Genomic DNA, 20,501 nt, shown 5'->3' on the forward strand with positions numbered 1-20,501 from the left:
ATTAGGCGGTATCAAAAAGAATAAATTTGATTACTTGATGGCATTCCGTGTACAGTTATTGCGTTCCAATCTACATATAACTCACCAATGCAGTCGCTGTGAGTTCAAGTCCAGCTCATGCTGGCTTCATCTCCGGCCGTAAGTGGGAAGGTCTGTCAGCAACCTGCGGATGGTCCTGGGTTTCCCCCTGGCTGTGCCCGGTTTCCAACCACCATAACGCTGGCCGCCGTCGTATAAGTGAAATATTCTTGAGTGCGGCGTGAAACATCAATCGAATAAATAAATGAATATATACATATAACTCTACATGAATATTATCTTCACACCATGCAAGACACAGTCTATCACTGTTTGGAAAACATTGCTCACTTACAGTTTGGTAACCTGTTGGCGAAAGAGAAGGTTTTGGGCCTTGTTTTCAAACTGGTTTTCAGGAAATGTAGAAATGTGTCTCTCACAGAGATCTTCTAAAACTGATGTTAAAATGCTTGATTTCTGTTTATTTTATGTCAAGTAGGGCCTACTTCATAAATAGCTAACAAATTATTTTGTTAATTACAGATGTTTCCTTCAACAAAATGTATGCATAATAAGAAAGTAATCCAGCAAAAATTCTGATGATGAATTTCTTGCAAAACTGGAATAAACTGGAGTTTTAGGATAGACGTAAAATTAGAATCTAAGTAATATTGGGAGCCTCCGTGGCCGAGGTAGCTGGTGCCCCAGCGCGGCGCAATTACCCAGGAGCCTCGGTCGCCGAGGAAGTTAGCACGCCAGCGCGGCGAAATGATCCAGGAGCCTCCCACCAATGCGGTAGCTGTGAGCTCAAGTCCAGCTCATGCTAACTTCCTCTCCGGCAGTTTGTGGGAAAATCTGCAAGGAACCTGCGGATGCTCGTCGGTTTCCCCGGGCTCTGTCCGGTTTCCTCTCACCATATTACTTGTCGCCGTCGTATAAGTGAAATATTCTTGAGTACGGCGTAAAACACCAGTCAAATAAATAAGTAATATTGCCTTAAAACATATGTTTATTTCATTTATTTGTATGAACAAATCCATCTGTTTAGACATATTTCAGGCTATGCCTTATGCTTTGCAGCTAAATTTAAGCTTGTGAGATTAGACTTCTGACCCCTTTTTTATAGGAAAAGTATAATAATTTTAATAGGAAACTTTTATCCTTTTTTATAGATAAAAAAGCTCCCAGTGCTGAAGCTGATTAGTGCTTCGGTACACTAAACTGCCAAATTGTAATATAAGAGTATTGTATACACAGAGGTACGCCATTCTTTTTAATTCCCAAAAGAAGCCTATCTTCAGTGTACCCTGTAACCCAGACCATACGTGGGTAATGTAAGGGTCAATTGTAAATTCGTGGCCAACGGACAATAAATATCCAGCCTGATTTCCGGGGCTAACTAGAAAAAAAGAAAATATGTACCCCGTCCCACAAGTGACCGATGCTGATAGAGACCAATAAATAATTTTATTAAAAATAACCCGCAATTGTTTTACTATGCAGAGAGTACATTACCGCAGAAGCGGATTGAATGCAACAGCTGTTGAAGATCTGTTAGGGAGCTAGACATTCATATCTTGCCAACTGATTGAAGGGAGATAACTGTGCTCGTTTTTTTTTTTTAAATCCAGGAACTCTTTTGTGTGGAGGTAATTAAACAGACGATACCGGAGGCTGAAACGATGGACGCCTGTTATTCCGGTTTTGTTTTCAAATAACTGTAAGAATGGTTGAATGGTGGATGTAAATCTGTTTTCAATTCGTTTGAGTTCATGTGACCATGTTGTCAGTTTTAGCGGTTTTGCTTCTGTGCCTTTTGTGTGCTGACAGCAACGCGGACATACTTCGCTTGGCACAAGTGGTAGGTTGCTCTTCACATGATCTGTCAGTGTATTCTATCACATTCTCTGACTAGTCGGCTTTCTGACAGAGTAGAAAGACTTTTAAAATACCAGTACATAAGACATAGATCTGAGAATGACAGCTATTGAATTTCTCTGCCACACACAAATCCTGCGGAAAATTTCTGCTTTATCGATAATTTTTTCAAGTCTGCACGAGTTTAGACATAGGCCTACTGTACATGGAAATTATGAGACTTTGTAAATTTGCGATGTATTTCTCGTACATGAGTATGAAACAATATGACTACCTGAGCATCAAAATTTACTATCATATGTAGCCCCAGGTAGCTGTTTCATCTCCTGTCTGTATTAGTCGCAGGGACAACCTGTGATAAACCATAAACCGATTTACGCCATGTCTGATAAATCCTTTCAAAATGATGTATGCAGTCCAAAACTGGAGTCATCTGTCAGCTCGCTGCACACATAACACCCCAGGTACATGTATTTTCCACTTGGTGATGGCACACCAGCTGCATGCAAAATCATGAGACGGTCACTGCTGAAGAAGCAGGGCCACAGATGGCGCCTGTTTTGGACTACCTGTGTGACCTGATTCTAATAATGTGACAACAGATACTAATTGTGTGACAACAGACACTAATTGTGTGACAACATGACACTGTGATATGACAACCTGTCACTGTGTTGTGACAATATGACACTTGTGACAACCTGACTCTGTGATGTGGTAGCCTGACCATGTGATGTGATTTTTTTTTTTTTTTTTTTGATTGGTGTTTTACGCCGTACTCAAGAATATTTCACTTATACGACGGCGGCCGGCATTATGATGGGTGGAAACCCGGCACAGCCCGGGGGAAACCCATGACCATCCGCAGGTTGCTGTCAGACCTTCCCACGTACGGCTGGAGAGGAAGCCAGCATGAGCTGGACTTGAACTCACAGCGACCACATTGGTGAGAGGCTTCTAGGTCACTACGCTGCGCTAGCACGCTAACCGACTGAGCCACGGGGGCCCCCCCATATGGTGTGATGCACTCACACTAATGTGACAACCAGACACTGTGATGTGACAACATGGCACTGGGATGTGACAACCTGGCTCTGTGGTGTTACAACCTGGCACTGTGTTGCAAGGACGTGACACTGTGATGTGACAACCTGACACTGTGATGTGACAATCTTACACTGTGATATGGAAACATGACACTTTGATGTGACAGCCTGACAGTGTGGTGTGACAACATGACACTGTGATGTGACAACATGACATTGTGATATGACAACCTGACACCTTGATGTGACAATCTGACACTGTACTGTGACAACATGACACTGTGATGTGACAACATGACATTGTGATGTGACAACCTGACACTTGTGATCTGGCAACCACACATTGTGGTGTGATGACCTGACAATCCACCAGTATCACATTCAATCATGTGACCTATGGCACACATGGGAATGTCAGTAATTTGCCAGAGGTGGGTGATTTGCTCCAGGCACTCCTGTTTCTTACATTTGTAAAACGGGTCACCATCATATTAGGTGAAAAATTCTTTTGTATGTCCTTATTAAACCTCATACAGATACATTGTACATCTATACCATAATATCCTATCTTACTGAAGCCCTAGTATATTAACTTCTACTGATGTGTTATTAAGTTACACATAGACATGTCCACAGATCCCTGTTTTACGGAGATCCCTCTTACCCCAACACCCCGTCCAATCGTGTTGTCTGGCTGTTCGAAAAATTCAGATTTTTATAAGTTTTACGTCTGATTTTAAAAAGTATACTTTCGTCATTCAGAAAATCAGACTATACCTGTCTGTGCATCAGTATACAGAAAATATACAAGTGATATAAAAATACATGTAGATAAAAATGAACATGAAATGTTTTAGTGAAATATAGATACTGAAGTCTACCATTGTTGTTTGCAGCTGTTTAGGCATGGAGATCGGAGTGCAACCCGCACATATCCTACAGACACTTTGGGGGAGGATATCTGGCCGCAGGGATTTGGTCAGCTCTCACCTGTAAGTAGCCTACACCTACTCTACAGGCACTCTATGAGCTGACGTATGAAATTCATGGTGTTTGACTTTTACATTGCAGTATTCTCTGTTTTATTTATCTTGACTAGTACAGTTTGATTGGTTAAATACTCTGATTAACCTGTGTTTATCAGAGCATACATATACACACGTAAATTAATGATGCATACAGTTAATTAGTCCTGGAAAGCGTGTGCAATCAGGGATTTTGTGTAGTAGAGCCTGAAAAAGCCTTAAAGTTGAGAAGGAGTTGGTGCATGTATTGCAGGTGCCTATTTGTCTATATGTGTATATATATATGTATTTATGTATTTAAGCTGGTATCCTCTAGAGGAAATTTGTTTTCCAGCAATTGCGTGATGCACTGATCCGTCAAAGTGTAAAAGTTGAACTAACATCATGGTCATTTTACATTGTTTTATGTGTATATACAAAACTGTAAAATGGTTATGTGAAGCATAGCCTGAAAAATCTGAATTTGGGGAGGTGGGGATGGGGGGGGGGGGGGGGGGGTAGGGAATGGATTAGCCTAGAAAGTCGAAATCATTAAGCTGTATTGACTGTGATTTTAGAATTTGCCTGTTTTGCCAACAGTGTGATGGTTTCTATGTACATGCACTTTATAGGCTATTCAGCTTTTGCCTATATATAAAACTAGCTGTCATCGTTAGGGGACAATTTCTGAACATATGGCATAAGACAACAGTCAAATAAAGGCCTTTATATGCATATACTGTGTGTGTGAACAGTCACTACATGATTATAACAACACCGGTGTCATCCAGTCTTGTTATTACGTGTGTTATGAACTGCTGATTAATCCTCTAGCTGATACCCGCAAACTATGTTAATCTGTTATATCCGCTAGATCTCGCTTCACTGATATCGTGCAAGCACGCTATTTCTTCTAAAATTTGGGGCACCTGGCCGGCTCATTTTGGCACATATATATGTAATTCTAGCAGGAATATTGAGTTTCTGTTTTTTTCTCGCGTGGTTCGACTCTCTTATGAACAGCATACTCATGTCTTTACTTTTCCAAAAGGCTGGTAAAGAAATGTAATATTATGCTTTCACCACTACTAATATCTGTTCCAAATTTTAGAAGAATTAAGGTATGTAACACCTGTCTGATGATGAACTGGACGTGTTATACCCCCACTCAATGAAGTTAGGGGTGGGGGTATACTGAATCACCCTGTCTGTGCGTTTGACTCTCTGTCTGTCTGTCTGTAGACATGATTTTGTCCATGCAACTCCTTCCAAACTCCCGTTGACAATCGGGTAATTAGTTTCATAATTGCCTCCATTTAGAACTTTTAGTACTTTTCGATGTATTCAGATTTTGTCCATGCAATTTCCGGCTAAAGTTCTGTTCCTATTTTCATGAAACTTTAACATACATATTCCCTATCATTAAACTGGTGCATCAAAGTTTAATTACAGTCGATGAATTATCTTCATAATTACTCTCGTTCAGGTACTTACATGTAGTACGTATAAAATTGTATTACAACACACTTTTGTTAGCTAGCTGATGAATTGCATGTAACTTTATGTGTCATTTTTTTTTATATATAATAAATTGTGAACATAATCCAAAACTGACACAGTAAAGTATAATTACTTAGAATATTGTTTATGTAAGCTCAGGTCAGTTTGTACTGCAGGTAAATGGCAATCAGTGCAGTACACTGTAGATGAATGTGCATATGTGTATACACATGTCTGATTTATGCACCTATATAATTATGAGGGAAGTGGTTTAGTTCTGGTTAGTTCTGTTTATAGATAAATGAGTTATAAAGGAAGTAAATTAAAACATTGTGTTCTTCAAGCACTTAGAGTCATACGAGGTTTAAACCTGAATTTTTCACAGTTTTACCTGTAGTTTTGCGGTTCCCTCAGTCACATATACAGACTACACTGTGCTCTTTATTAAAATGATAAAGTGGAAAAATTGTTGAGTGTGACATTAATCACCAATCAAATAAATAATGATATAAAAAAAATTAAGCTTCTTTATGATTCTGTAATTAAACATTGTACTATACATGTACATGCACAAGTTTAAAGTACAAGGTAATGGGATATATGGTGAAATTTGACATGAGGTGGCTCAATAGTCCTGTCAGAAGTGTAACAGATTGTCCCGGTCAAGTGAAAAGTTTTTGAGTATTGTGTAAGGCTACACTCAGGTAACGATGGGAATAATACAAAGACAAGGAAAATTACATTATTTTATGCTGTTGTTGTTCCCAGATTGGAATGCGGCAAGCACTTCTCCCTGGGACGCTTCTTCAGGCGGAGGTACATTCTGGACACCAACCTGCTTTTTCAAAACTACACCAAGAAACAGGTGAGTTCAACAATACTTATATCCATCTCAGTCTTTCCTCCACCCTTAATACTGACTGTCTTCATGTCAGTGAAAAACTCAGGAGAATATGGTTTTTACTACAATCAGATAAATACGGTACCTCAATACCTCAATAATTACAGATGCAGTTCAAGAAACTGTATGTACCATGATGCCGTCTGAGGGGTATTGTCCTAAGCTGTAAACTCTGTGTGGGGAGTAGGAGATTACCGGTAGTCGATCAGTGACAGTAATCCACACATCCAACACACTTCAGTGAGCCTCAGCACCTTGACAAGACGGGTAGAGACACTGCCGGGTTTTTAAATATTCAATAATTACGCAATTGAAAGAGGTTGTAAGAGGCAGGGATGGACTTAGTGTTGCAGTGAATGTCTTTCATTTTTTTTAACTTTTTATTATACAAGGGTGTACACAATGAAAATTGACATCGTGAGTTGCCACATACAAACTGTCAGGAAAGACTGGCTTTATAGACCAGGGAAGGCCTATACTCCAGCTGGCATGCCGATAATACCCACTGTGTGCAGTTCACAGGAGACTTCTGTGATCTCCCAGCTTACTTTCGTGTGTCTCAATTAGCGATTTTCCATAATTATTGATAAGGTACAGGAGATGGAGAATAGTGCGCAGTATAGATTGAACACCATCAATATTTTTGAAGTGATTGGTTCTTGTCTGGCATCTGCTTGAGGTTATCATTTCCAACCCTGTGAAAAAGGTGGAATATGTGTGCAATATTTTGTTATTATTTATATTTTGACAATATCATGATTTTGTGTATTTTAACCAGTGTTTTAGCTGTAGGTTTTCATGCTGAGCTTGGTTTGGAACATCATTGAACATAATGTTTCATTTTTGAGCTCATCAACATCAGAATGTGATAACAAAATTGATATCCAACTGAGTGAAATATCACTTCTATGAGTGAAGGAAATCCTGACATCTCATCTTTATATATACATGTAATAACAAAATTGATATCCAACTGAATGAAATATCACTTCTATCAGTGAAGGAAATCCTGACATCTCATCTTTATATATACATGTAATAACAAAATTGATATCCAACTGACTGAAATATCACTTTTATCAGTGAAGGAAATCCTGACATCTCATCTTTATATATACATGTAATAACAAAATTGATATCCAACTGAGTGAAATATCACTTCTATGAGAGAAGGAAATCCTGACATCTCATCTTTATATATACATGTAATAACAAAATTGATATCCAACTGAGTGAAATATCACTTCTATCAGTGAAGGAAATCCTGACATCTCATCTTTATATATACATGTAATAACAAAATTGATATCCAACTGACTGAAATATCACTTCTATGAGAGAAGGAAATCCTGACATCTCATCTTTATATATACATGTAATAACAAAATTGATATCCAGCTGAGTGAAATATTACTTTTATCAGTGAAGGAAATCCTGACATCTCATCTTTATATATACATGTAATAACAAAATTGATATCCATCTGAGTGAAATATCACTTCTATGAGAGAAGGAAATCCTGACATCTCATCTTTATATATACATGTAATAACAAAATTGATATCCAACTGAGTGAAATATCACTTCTATGAGTGAAGGAAATCCTGACATCTCATCTTTATATATACATGTAATAACAAAATTGATATCCAACTGAGTGAAATATCACTTTTATCGGTGAAGGGAATCCTGACATCTCATGCTTATATATACATGTAATAACAAAATTGATATCCAACTGAGTGAAATATCACTTCTATGAGTGAAGGAAATCCTGACATCTCATCTTTATATATACTTGTAATAACAAAATTGATATCCAACTGAGTGAAATATCACTTCTATGAGTGAAGGAAATCCTGACATCTCATCTTTATATATACATAACAAAATTGATATCCAACTGAGTGAAATATCACTTTTATCAGTGAAGGAAATCCTGACATCTCATCTTTATATATACATGTAATAACAAAATTGATATCCAACTGAGTGAAATATCACTTCTATGAGTGAAGGAAATCCTGACATCTCATCTTTATATATACTTGTAATAACAAAATTGATATCCAACTGAGTGAAATATCACTTCTATGAGTGAAGGAAATCCTGACATCTCATCTTTATATATACATAACAAAATTGATATCCAACTGAGTGAAATATCACTTTTATCAGTGAAGGAAATCCTGACATCTCATCTTTATATATACATGTTATTTATTTATTTATTTGATTGGTGTTTTACGCCGTACTCAAGAATATCTCACTTATACGACGGCGGCCAGCATTATGGTGGGAGGAAACCGCGCAGAGACTGGGGGAAACCCACGACCATCCGCAGGTTGCTGACAGACCTTCCCACTTACGGCCAGAGAGGAAGCCAGCATGAGCTGGACTTGAACTCACAGTGACTGCATTGGTGAGAGGCTTCTGGGTCATTACACTGCGCTAGCGCGCTAACTGACTGAGCCACGGAGGCCCCTTATATATACATGTAATAACAAAATTGATATTCAACTGAGTGAAATATCACTTTTATCAGTGAAGAAAATCCTGACATCTCATCTTTATATATACATAACAAAATTGATATCCAACTGAGTGAAATATCACTTTTATCAGTGAAGGAAATCCTGACATCTCTTCTTTGTATATAAATGTAATGACAAAATTCATATCCAACTGAGTGAAATGTCACTTTTATCAGTGAAGGAAATCCTGACATCTCATCTTTATATATAAATGTAATAACAAAATTGATATCCAACTGAGTGAAATGTCACTTTTATCAGTGAAGGAAATCCTGACATCTCATCTTTAGATATACATGTATGTTGCTTTCTTCTTGTTACATGTATATATATATATATATATATATATATATATATATATATATATATATATATACACACACAGTAATGTACACAGATTGAACCAAACTCCCTATGAAACTGAGCACATGTTCACATGAACATGTGTACCCAGGGATAACCAATACACTGTACAGGCACCTAGGATTTATTTCACTGTCTTGTCCACCAGTAGGAGCAGGTTGGCCTTGGACAAGGAGTTGAAGGTGCGTGTCTTTTAGTCACCTATGAGGTGTAGGCTCAAACTAGGGAGTTGACAAGGAATTTGTAGTCTCAGTAGCCTTAAGAATTCAGCCATGCTTATAAATGTATGTGGTTATTTGGGTGGTCTAACTTTTTTGGATGACCCCTTGTCTTCAACCAGTATGGTGTGCGCATGTGAAAAAACTTGTTTATTTATATTTGGCAAAGGTTGGTTGTTTACCCTGGCCACTCCAGTTTTCCCCAGCCATGTATGAAGCGAAAATTCTTAAGTAGGGTGTTAAACAAAGGTCAGGTAGGAGAATAAAGAAATTGACTGTCCACCTATATGTTATTATAATGTCCAGTTTTGTGTTGATTGGGGCCCCCCTGATAGCTCAGTTGGTAGAGCATCCGCGTCGGGGATCCAGGGTTAATCCTGGGTCGGGCCACACCTAACCTTGAAAGAGAAAGCTGTAGCTACCTCGCTTTACGTTCAGCATTCAACAACTGATGTACCCATATCAGTATATGGCTTGGGTGGGACAGCTTACTTGCCTTTCTTAAGTCAACTCAATGAGCAGCACTAGATAAAAGAACGACAGAAATCCGTCTTGCAACAAAGAGGCACATTACATGCACTCTATTCTTCATTGTCATTTGACTGCAAAATGACGTTAAAGCCCCAAGCACTCACCCACACTGTATTGACTATTGCTTGATTTTGAGAACTAAAGTCATACCACAAGCAGTTTTAAAGGCATGTTCAGTTTCTTTAGTGTTTGGTGTAATAGGAGAATTTTTAGATCAAACTCTTTTATCGTTAAAGGTAGAGATAGTTCTACTATGCTATGTGACTTTACTTATATCAAAAATGTTAGGCAACTTTTGTTGACAGAAATTTACCGTCACCTTTCTCCCCGTGTTGCAGAAACAGAATGACATTCCCTGCTGTCCAACATTGTTTGATTTAATAAACAACGAGGACAATCCCTGCTTCTTCTCGTTGTATTGTACAGACCGAGACGAAGTTTATTCAAAATACTATCAATCCGTACATTATCACACCCTTCAAAACATCTACCATTTCACATTTCTGAGCCATGATGGATTTAAAAAAGTCTACCATTGAGGCTCTTGGCAATGCACATTTATCCACTTAACATCAACACAACTGGGCCTTTGCCAGTATTAAACAGCTGGGGATCTAACCCGTACAAAACCTCCGGGCCTCTAATCCATACAAAACCTCTGGGCCTTTAACCCGTACAAAAATCCATGCAAAATAACTGGGCCTTCTAACCTGCAAACTAACACCTGACCCTCTCACCCGTACATAAACATCTGGGCCTCTGACCCGTACAAAACATATGGGCCTCTAACCCGTACATAAACATCTGGGCCTCTAACCCGTACAATAACATCTGACCCAATAACCCATCCAGTAACATCTGGGCAATACCCTTTCAAAACATCTGGGCCTCTAATCTGTTCAAAACATCTGGGCCTCTACCTGTTCAAAACATCTTGGCCTCCAAACCCTTACAAAGGACCAAGCCTCTAACCCATATACAACACCTGGTTGTCTAACCCATACACCTATCTGGTACAGACGTGGAAGGAGCTCACTTTTTTGAGCCTCAGCCTTATTAAGGTTTTATCATACAGTTCACATAATGAAATATCAAAAACAAAGGTTTTGCCAGGATTTTGCCAGGAATTCCGTTCATACCACAGACGAGAGGGAACCAATTTCCTACCTGGGCACATTTATGACACCATATTCCCCTGCAAAAAGGTGCATCCAAACAGACGCCAACACCTGCCTGTCATTGAACAGCACATGCTGCACATGCCCCCACATGGCCAGTCACGCCAGTAGTGCCTCCCCCCATCTCGCTTCACTGAGACAATGTCCCCCCCCCCCCCCCCCCCCGCCCAACTCGCCGGAGAAAGAAAATTTTAATTCTTTCTGTCAAGCAAATGAAACTATATCGCCCTTCCATCAGGAACTTATTTTAAAAAAAAATCACAAAATCCCAGCTCCATAATATTGGCAGTCGTTCGTGAACTCCAAATAACTGTTTATGTAATTATTTTTAGAAAGCCATATATATTATAGTAAATGTAATCAAGATGTCCTGAAATCAACCACTAACGAACATGTACCTGTAGTGCATGATTTGGTACATCACAGGAATGTTACATGTACCTCTTGTGAGCAGTTTGTTATTGGATTTATTTTATAGTCTTTTGTCGTCTTTCTAGAATTTATTTTACCTTTAGCGATAAAGAGTTTGACCTGAAACTTTATTAAACTCCAAGTGGGAATGAAGAGGGGGTAAAACTAAACAAAGAGTTTGTACAGTACAGAATAATACATCTCCTGAAGCTCTGCCCGGATTCCTCTCACCATAATACTGGCCACCATCGTAGAAGGGAAATATTCTTAAGTAGGACGTAAAACACCAATGAAATAGATAAATAAATCATATGGTGGAGAATTAGCGACAACATGTAGTTTTTGAGATATTTGCCTGTCTGTATGCTAGTGGTTTAAGTTTCCAGTACGACAATGAGGAATCATTAGTTGTGTGTAAATGTAGTGTTTCTTCTTGTCCATGCTGCCACTAAAGTATCGTGCTGAGACACCAGACATAACCCACACCCATTCACATTATACTGACACCGGGTCAACCAGTCATGTTCTCTCGCTCTAACCTTGCAGTATTCATTGCCAAGTGATCTGGCAGCAGCAAGAACTGTTGATTAAGTTTGTGTTTTTCTGTGTTCTTCATGACCAATGCTTTGATGTACAAATTGGGACATAGGCATCAGATGCTTGTACATGTAATGTATGATATGCACAGTTCAGATATATATATTTAGGCATAAAAGTTAAATGTGTGGCAAGCAGTTGTTTTGCCACCAGCCATGTCAGCTGGCTCCAGAATGGGACAGATACATGTATCTGGATACTTAAGATAAGAAATATAACTAGAACTGCAAAGCAGTTTCGGCCAGGGTCCACGTTGCCATAGTAACTAGTTATCATTTTACACTATCAAATATGAGACAGCATAGGTAAATCTAATCGCACAACTGTTTTGGGAATCATGAACAGTGCAGCATAATTATAGCAAGCAAGTCAAGTAGCATAAACATAGTCCAGTTGCGATCTTTTTATTTATTTATTTATTTATTTATTTATTTATTTATTTGATTGGTGTTTTACGCTGTACTCAAGAATATTTCACTTGTTTATGACGGCAGCCACCATTATGGTGGGTGGAGCCCGGAGGAATCCCATGACCATCTGCAGGTTGCCGAGAGACCTTCCCCACTTATGGTCGGAGAGGAACCAGCATGAGCTGGACTTTAACTCACAGCAACTGTACAGTTGCCATCTAACTCAGTGCTAAAGAGATAGGATTACCACCTGTTTCTAAAAAAAACATGATGTCATTCAAAAGTATCTGGCGATAAAACTATTGATCGCATACCAGGCGAAGAGCATGTGTATTGTGCTACAATTTGGTGCATGTTTCACATTTCTAGCTACCATAGTTCTCAAGTTACAGGCATTAAAATTACGTAATTTAAAAATTAGATTTTTGCCTTAATCCCAAAAAGTTACAAAGATAAGAAAAAAATAAAAGCAGATTTGACATCAGCTGTCCGAAGTACACCATAATACAATTTTGACCAAAGGCAAGCCTTCACAGTTTTTATGGGAAGTCAGAGTTTTTTCAAACTTATTGAAACTAGGATGAGCCTACTCCATATCAAATTTCAGACCAATGCGTTCAGTGGCTCTTGAGAAGACCTTTAAAGAATTTGCTATAAAATCCAATATGGCTGCCAAACCGTGTTGTCATAGAAAAAGAAGGAATGGCAAGACCAATAACTTCAGGTTCAGGGCAATTTTACTGCAAAGTTTCAAGTCAATCGGTCAAACAATCTAGGCTGTAGCACGGTGACAAATTGGTGGAATAATACTAATCAGAACGATTTCAATAGGTGTCCCGTAAGACAACCGCTTAAAAAACATGATGAGCTGATATACCAAACGGAATTGTTTGGTGCTTCACTAAAAGAGAGTTACGTAGGTTATGATTCCACCTTGCATATTTCTAAAATTAGTATATATGTACATGGAATGTAAATGATCGAAATAACACTCCCATACCCCCCCCCCCCCACCACCCACCCACCCCCACCCCCACACACACGAAAAGTGCATTTTTAGAGGCTATTAATGTCATCAGATATTTTTTTAAGCCTATATTGTCAGGTCTACATTGTCAGTATGCTCATTGTTACAGTTTTGCTTCATCAGTGTGCTTTTTGTTACTGATCCTGCATCATCAGTGTACTTATTGTTACTGCTCTGGCATCATCAATGTACTTATTGTTACAGATCCACATCATCAGTGTGCTTACTGTTACAGCTCTGCATCATCAGTGTGCTTATTGTTACAGATCATCATCATCAGTGTGCTTATTGTTACAGATCTACGTCATCAGTGTACTTATTGTTACAGATCTACATCATCAGTGTACTTATTGTTACAGATCTGCATCATCAGTGTGCTTATTGTTACAGCTCTACATCATCAGTGTGCTTATTGTTACAGATCCACATCATCAGTGTGCTTATTGTTTACAGATCTACGTCATCAGTGTACTTATTGTTACAGATCTACATTGTCAGCACAGACTTTGAGAGAACCCTAATGAGCGCCGAGAGTAACCTAGCAGGCATGTTTCCCCCTGGAAGGACCAGCAGTGGAGTGAGGTGGGTCGGGGAACATTGGCAGCCCATCCCCATCCACACCAGGCCAGTGTCCCAGGATAAGGTACAGTGTATGATGTATACCTTGTCACATTTCACCTTGTCAGGCTCTGAGATGTGTCATGGATATCTAGGGTTGGGGGAACATTGGCAGCCCCGTCCCATCCACACCAGGCCAGTGTCCCAGGATAAGGTACAGTGTATGATGTAGACCTCGTCACATTTCACCTTGTCAGGCTCTGAGATGTGTCATGGATATCTAGGGTTGGGGAACATTGGCAGCCCGTCCCCATCCACACCAGGCCAGTGTCTGAGGATAAGGTACAGTGTATGATATATACCTCGTCACATTTCACCTTGTCAGGCTCTGAGATGTGTCATGGATATCTAGGATTGGGGGAACATTGGCAGCCCATCCCCATCCACACCAGGCCAGTGTCCGAGGATAAGGTACAGTGTGTGATGTAGACCTCGTCACATTTCACCTTGTCAAGGCTCTGAGATGTGTCATGGATATCTAGGGTTGGGGGAACATTGGCAGCCCGTACCCATCCACACCAGGCCAGTGTCTGAGGATAAGGTACAGTGTATGATATATACCTCGTCACATTTCACCTTGTCAGGCTCTGAGATGTGTCATGGATATCTAGGGTTGGGGGAACATTGGCAGCCCGTCCCCATCCACACCAGGCCAGTGTCCCGAGGATAAGGTACAGTGTATGATATATACCTCGTCACATTTCACCTTGTCAGGCTCTGAGATGTGTGATGGATATCTAGGGTTGGGGGAACATTGGCAGCCCGTCCCCATCCACACCAGGCCAGTGTTCGAGGATAAGGTACAGTGTATGATATATACCTCGTCACATTTCACCTTGTCAGGCTCTGAGATGTGTCATGGATATCTAGGGTTGGGGGAACATTGGCAGCCCGTCCCCATCCTCACCAGGCCAGTGTCTGAGGATAAGGTACAGTGTATGATATATACCTCGTCACATTTCACCTTGTCAGGCTCTGAGATGTGTCATGGATATCTAGGGTTGGGGGAACATTGGCAGCCCATCCCCATCCACACCAGGCCAGTGTCAGAGGATAAGGTACAGTGTATGATGTAGACCTCGTCACATTTCACCTTGTCAGGCTCTGAGATGTGTCATGGATATCTAGGGTTGGGGGAACATTGGCAGCCCGTCCCCATCCACACCAGGCCAGTGTCTGAGGATAAGGTACAGTGTATGATATATACCTCGTCACATTTCACCTTGTCAGGCTCTGAGATGTGTCATGGATATCTAGGATTGGGGGGAACATTGGCAGCCCGTCCCCATCCACACCAGGCCAGTGTCTGAGGATAAGGTACAGTGTATGATGTATACCTCGTCACATTTCACCTTGTCAGGCTGTGAGATGTGTCATGGATATCTAGGGTTGGGGGAACATTGGCAGCCTGTCCCCATCCACACCAGGCCAGTGTCCGAGGATAAGGTACAGTGTATGATATATACCTCGTCACATTTCCTCCCTGTCAAGCTCTGAGATGTGTCATGGATATCTGGGGTTGGGGGAACATTGGCAGCCCGTCCCCATCCACACCAGGCCAGTGTTTGAGGATAAGGTACAGTGTATGATGTATACCTCGTCACATTTCACCTTGTCAGGCCCTGAGATGTGTCATGGATATCTAGGGTTGGGGGAACATTGGCAGCCCATCCCCATCCACACCAGGCCAGTGTCCGAGGATAAGGTACAGTGTATGATGTATACCTTGTCACATTTCACCTTGTCAGGCTCTGAGATGTGTCATGGATATCTAGGGTTGGGGGAACATTGGCAGCCCATCCCCATCCACACCAGGCCAGTGTCTGAGGATAAGGTACAGTGTATGATGTAGACCTCGTCACATTTCACCTTGTCAGGCTCTGAGATTTGTCATGGATATCTAGGGTTGGGGGAACATTGGCAGCCCGTCCCCATCCACACCAGGCCAGTGTCTGAGGATAAGGTACAGTGTATGATATATACCTCGTCACATTTCACCTTGTCAGGCTCTGAGATGTGTCATGGATATCTAGGGTTGGGGGAACATTGGCAGCCAGTCCCCATCCACACCAGGCCAGTGTCTGAGAATAAGGTACAGTGTATGATATATACCTCGTCACATTTCACCTTGTCAGACTCTGAGATGTGTCATGGATATCTAGGGTTGGGGGAACATTGGCAGCCCATCCCCATCCACACCAGGCCAGTGTCTGAGGATAAGGTACAGTGTATGATATATACCTCGTCACATTTCACCTTGTCAGGCTCTGAGATGTGTGATGGATATCTAGGGTTGGGGGAACATTGGCAGCCCGTCCCCATCCACACCAGGCCAGTGTCCGAGGATAAGGTACAGTGTATGATATATACCTCGTCACATTTCACCTTGTCAGGCTCTGAGATGTGTCATGGATATCTAGGGTTGGGGGAACATTGGCAGCCCGTCCCCATCCACACCAGGCCAGTGTCCGAGGATAAGGTACAGTGTATGATATATACCTCGTCACATTTCACCTTGTCAGGCTCTGAGATGTGTCATGGATATCTAGGGTTGGGGGAACATTGGCAGCCCGTCCCCATCCACACCAGGCCAGTGTCTGAGGATAAGGTACAGTGTATGATATATACCTCGTCACATTTCACCTTGTCAGGCTCTGAGATGTGTCATGGATATCTAGGGTTGGGGGAACATTGGCAGCCCGTCCCCATCCACACCAGGCCAGTGTCCGAGGATAAGGTACAGTGTATGATATATACCTCGTCACATTTCACCTTGTCAGGCTCTGAGATGTGTCATGGATATCTAGGGTTGGGGGAACATTGGCAGCCCGTCCCCATCCACACCAGGCCAGTGTCCGAGGATAAGGTACAGTATATGATATATACCTCGTCACATTTCACCTTGTCAGACTCTGAGATGTGTCATGGATATCTAGGGTTCGGGGAACATTGGCAGCCTGTCCCCATCCACACCAGGCCAGTGTCTGAGGATAAGGTACAGTGTATGATATATACCTCGTCACATTTCACCTTGTCAGGCTCTGAGATGTGTCATGGGTATCTAGGGTTGGGGGAACATTGGCAGCCCGTCCCCATCCACACCAGGCCAGTGTCCGAGGATAAGGTACAGTGTATGATGTATACCTTGTCACATTTCACCTTGTCAATCTCTGAGATGTGTCATGGATATCTAGGGTTGGGGGAACATTGGCAGCCCGTCCCCATCCACACCAGGCCAGTGTTCGAGGATAAGGTACAGTGTATGATATATACCTCGTCACATTTCACCTTGTCAGGCTCTGAGATGTGTCATGGATACATAGGGTTGGGGGAACATTGGCAGCCCGTCCCCATCCACACCAGGCCAGTGTCTGAGGATAAGGTACAGTGTATGATATATACCTCGTCACATTTCACCTTGTCAGGCTCTGAGATGTGTCATGGATATCTAGGGTTGGGGGAACATTGGCAGCCCGTCCCCATCCACACCAGGCCAGTGTCCGAGGATAAGGTACAGTGTATGATATATACCTCGTCACATTTCACCTTGTCAGGCTCTGAGATGTGTCATGGATATCTAGGGTTGGGGGAACATTGGCAGCCCGTCCCCATCCACACCAGGCCAGTGTCCGAGGATAAGGTACAGTATATGATATATACCTCGTCACATTTCACCTTGTCAGACTCTGAGATGTGTCATGGATATCTAGGGTTGGGGGAACATTGGCAGCCTGTCCCCATCCACACCAGGCCAGTGTCTGAGGATAAGGTACAGTGTATGATATATACCTCGTCACATTTCACCTTGTCAGGCTCTGAGATGTGTCATGGGTATCTAGGGTTGGGGGAACATTGGCAGCCCATCCCCATCCACACCAGGCGAGTGTCCGAGGATAAGGTACAGTGTATGATGTATACCTCGTCACATTTCCTCCCTGTCAATCTCTGAGATGTGTCATGGGTATCTAGGGTTGGGGGAACATTGGCAGCCCATCCCCATCCACACCAGGCGAGTGTCCGAGGATAAGGTACAGTGTATGATGTATACCTTGTCACATTTCACCTTGTCAGGCTCTGAGATGTGTCATGGATATCTAGGGTTGGGGGAACATTGGCAGCCTGTCCCCATCCACACCAGGCCAGTGTCCGAGGATAAGGTACAGTGTATGATGTATACCTCGTCACATTTCCTCCCTGTCAATCTCTGAGATGTGTCATGGATATCTAGGGTTGGGGGAACATTGGCAGCCTGTCCCCATCCACACCAGGCCAGTGTCCGAGGATAAGGTACAGTGTATGATGTATACCTCGTCACATTTCCTCCCTGTCAATCTCTGAGATGTGTGATGGATATCTAGGGTTGGGGGAACATTGGCAGCCCGTCCCCATCCACACCAGGCCAGTGTTCGAGGATAAGGTACAGTGTATGATATATACCTCGTCACATTTCACCTTGTCAGGCTCTGAGATGTGTCATGGATACATAGGGTTGGGGGAACATTGGCAGCCCGTCCCCATCCACACCAGGCCAGTGTCCGAGGATAAGGTACAGTGTATGATGTATACCTCGTCACATTTCACCTTGTCAGGCCCTGAGATGTGTCATGGATATCTAGGGTTGGGGGAACATTGGCAGCCCATCCCCATCCACACCAGGCCAGTGTCTGAGGATAAGGTACAGTGTATGATGTATACCTCGTCACATTTCCTCCCTGTCAAGCTCTGAGATGTGTCATGGATATCTGGGGTTGGGGGAACATTGGCAGCCCGTCCCCATCCACACCAGGCCAGTGTTCGAGGATAAGGTACAGTGTATGATATATACCTCGTCACATTTCACCTTGTCAGGCTCTGAGATGTGTGATGGATATCTAGGGTTGGGGGAACATTGGCAGCCCGTCCCCATCCACACCAGGCCAGTGTCCGAGGATAAGGTACAGTGTATGATATATACCTCGTCACATTTCACCTTGTCAGGCTCTGAGATGTGTCATGGATATCTAGGGTTGGGGGAACATTGGCAGCCCATCCCCATCCACACCAGGCCAGTGTCCGAGGATAAGGTACAGTGTATGATATATACCTCGTCACATTTCACCTTGTCAGGCTCTGAGATGTGTCATGGATATCTAGGGTTGGGGGAACATTGGCAGCCTGTCCCCATCCACACCAGGCCAGTGTCCGAGGATAAGGTACAGTGTATGATATATACCTCGTCACATTTCCTCCCTGTCAAGCTCTGAGATGTGTCATGGATATCTGGGGTTGGGGGAACATTGGCAGCCCGTCCCCATCCACACCAGGCCAGTGTTTGAGGATAAGGTACAGTGTATGATGTATACCTCGTCACATTTCACCTTGTCAGGCCCTGAGATGTGTGATGGATATCTAGGGTTGGGGGAACATTGGCAGCCCATCCCCATCCACACCAGGCCAGTGTCCGAGGATAAGGTACAGTGTATGATATATACCTCGTCACATTTCACCTTGTCAGGCTCTGAGATGTGTCATGGATATCTAGGGTTGTGATTAGGTGGATACATGAAGTTTGAATGACCATTGTACATGTGACGTGCGTCCAAAGGTAACTGTCCAAAGGTAACACTGCACAACAATGCTGTACAGATACGTGTATGCCTTATTGGCAGTTACATGTACATGTACGGCTGACAAAGCAGTACACACCCTTTCAGTATTTTACTTTTTAGGTGTTTTATGCCGCATTTGAGAATATTTCACCCATTTTTGTTAAATGAGTCCCTCGTTCCCCTGAAGTGATATGTACATTAAGATACACACATGTACGTACTTAAGATGTGCTGACATCGTTTTAAACACACAGTGAGAAACAGCATTATATCTCACATTGGAGCTATATGCATACCGGGTACATGTAGCTTTAGTAAATTCCACCCATTCCATAAATTTCATCCACAACAGTACATTTTTAGAGGCAAATAAATGTCACAATGTATTATTTTTGGTGCTTTATTACCCATGTTCCAAGCAAACCTCAAAATACCTCTCCAAAATCAATAGAACTCTTAGAATCAGGAAAAATGGCCATTTTTCCTGATTCTAGTCATGGTTATTTTATAGGGTAATTGCGGTGAAGACAAGTGATTTTCAAAAACTGGTTGCGCTCGTAGAAAGTTTACAGATTCAATAACACTGCTTTCCCCAGGAATACCTACCTGTACATGTACTGTATCTAGTGAGTGAGTTGATTATAAATGTGCGTGCACATGAGGTCAACCATCAGGGTCA

At 41.9% G+C, this 20,501-nt stretch overlaps 1 protein-coding gene across 1 annotated transcript in view; it reads left to right on the forward strand.

The window, feature by feature from the left end:
- The first annotated feature begins 1,744 nt into the window (after positions 1-1,744).
- Positions 1,745-20,501, forward strand: part of LOC135477497 (testicular acid phosphatase homolog) — a 42,880-nt gene continuing 24,123 nt past the window's right edge. The window contains exons 1-4 of the mRNA XM_064757618.1: positions 1,745-1,879; positions 3,839-3,934; positions 6,215-6,311; positions 14,101-14,259. Coding sequence (XP_064613688.1) covers positions 3,849-3,934; positions 6,215-6,311; positions 14,101-14,259 — 342 coding nt within the window. The 5' untranslated portion in view covers positions 1,745-1,879; positions 3,839-3,848. The remainder of the gene's footprint in view (positions 1,880-3,838; positions 3,935-6,214; positions 6,312-14,100; positions 14,260-20,501) is intronic.

Source organism: Liolophura sinensis, chromosome 11 (assembly GCF_032854445.1).
Source record: "Liolophura sinensis isolate JHLJ2023 chromosome 11, CUHK_Ljap_v2, whole genome shotgun sequence".
In the NCBI taxonomy this organism is placed as follows: Eukaryota; Metazoa; Mollusca; class Polyplacophora; order Chitonida; family Chitonidae; genus Liolophura; species Liolophura sinensis.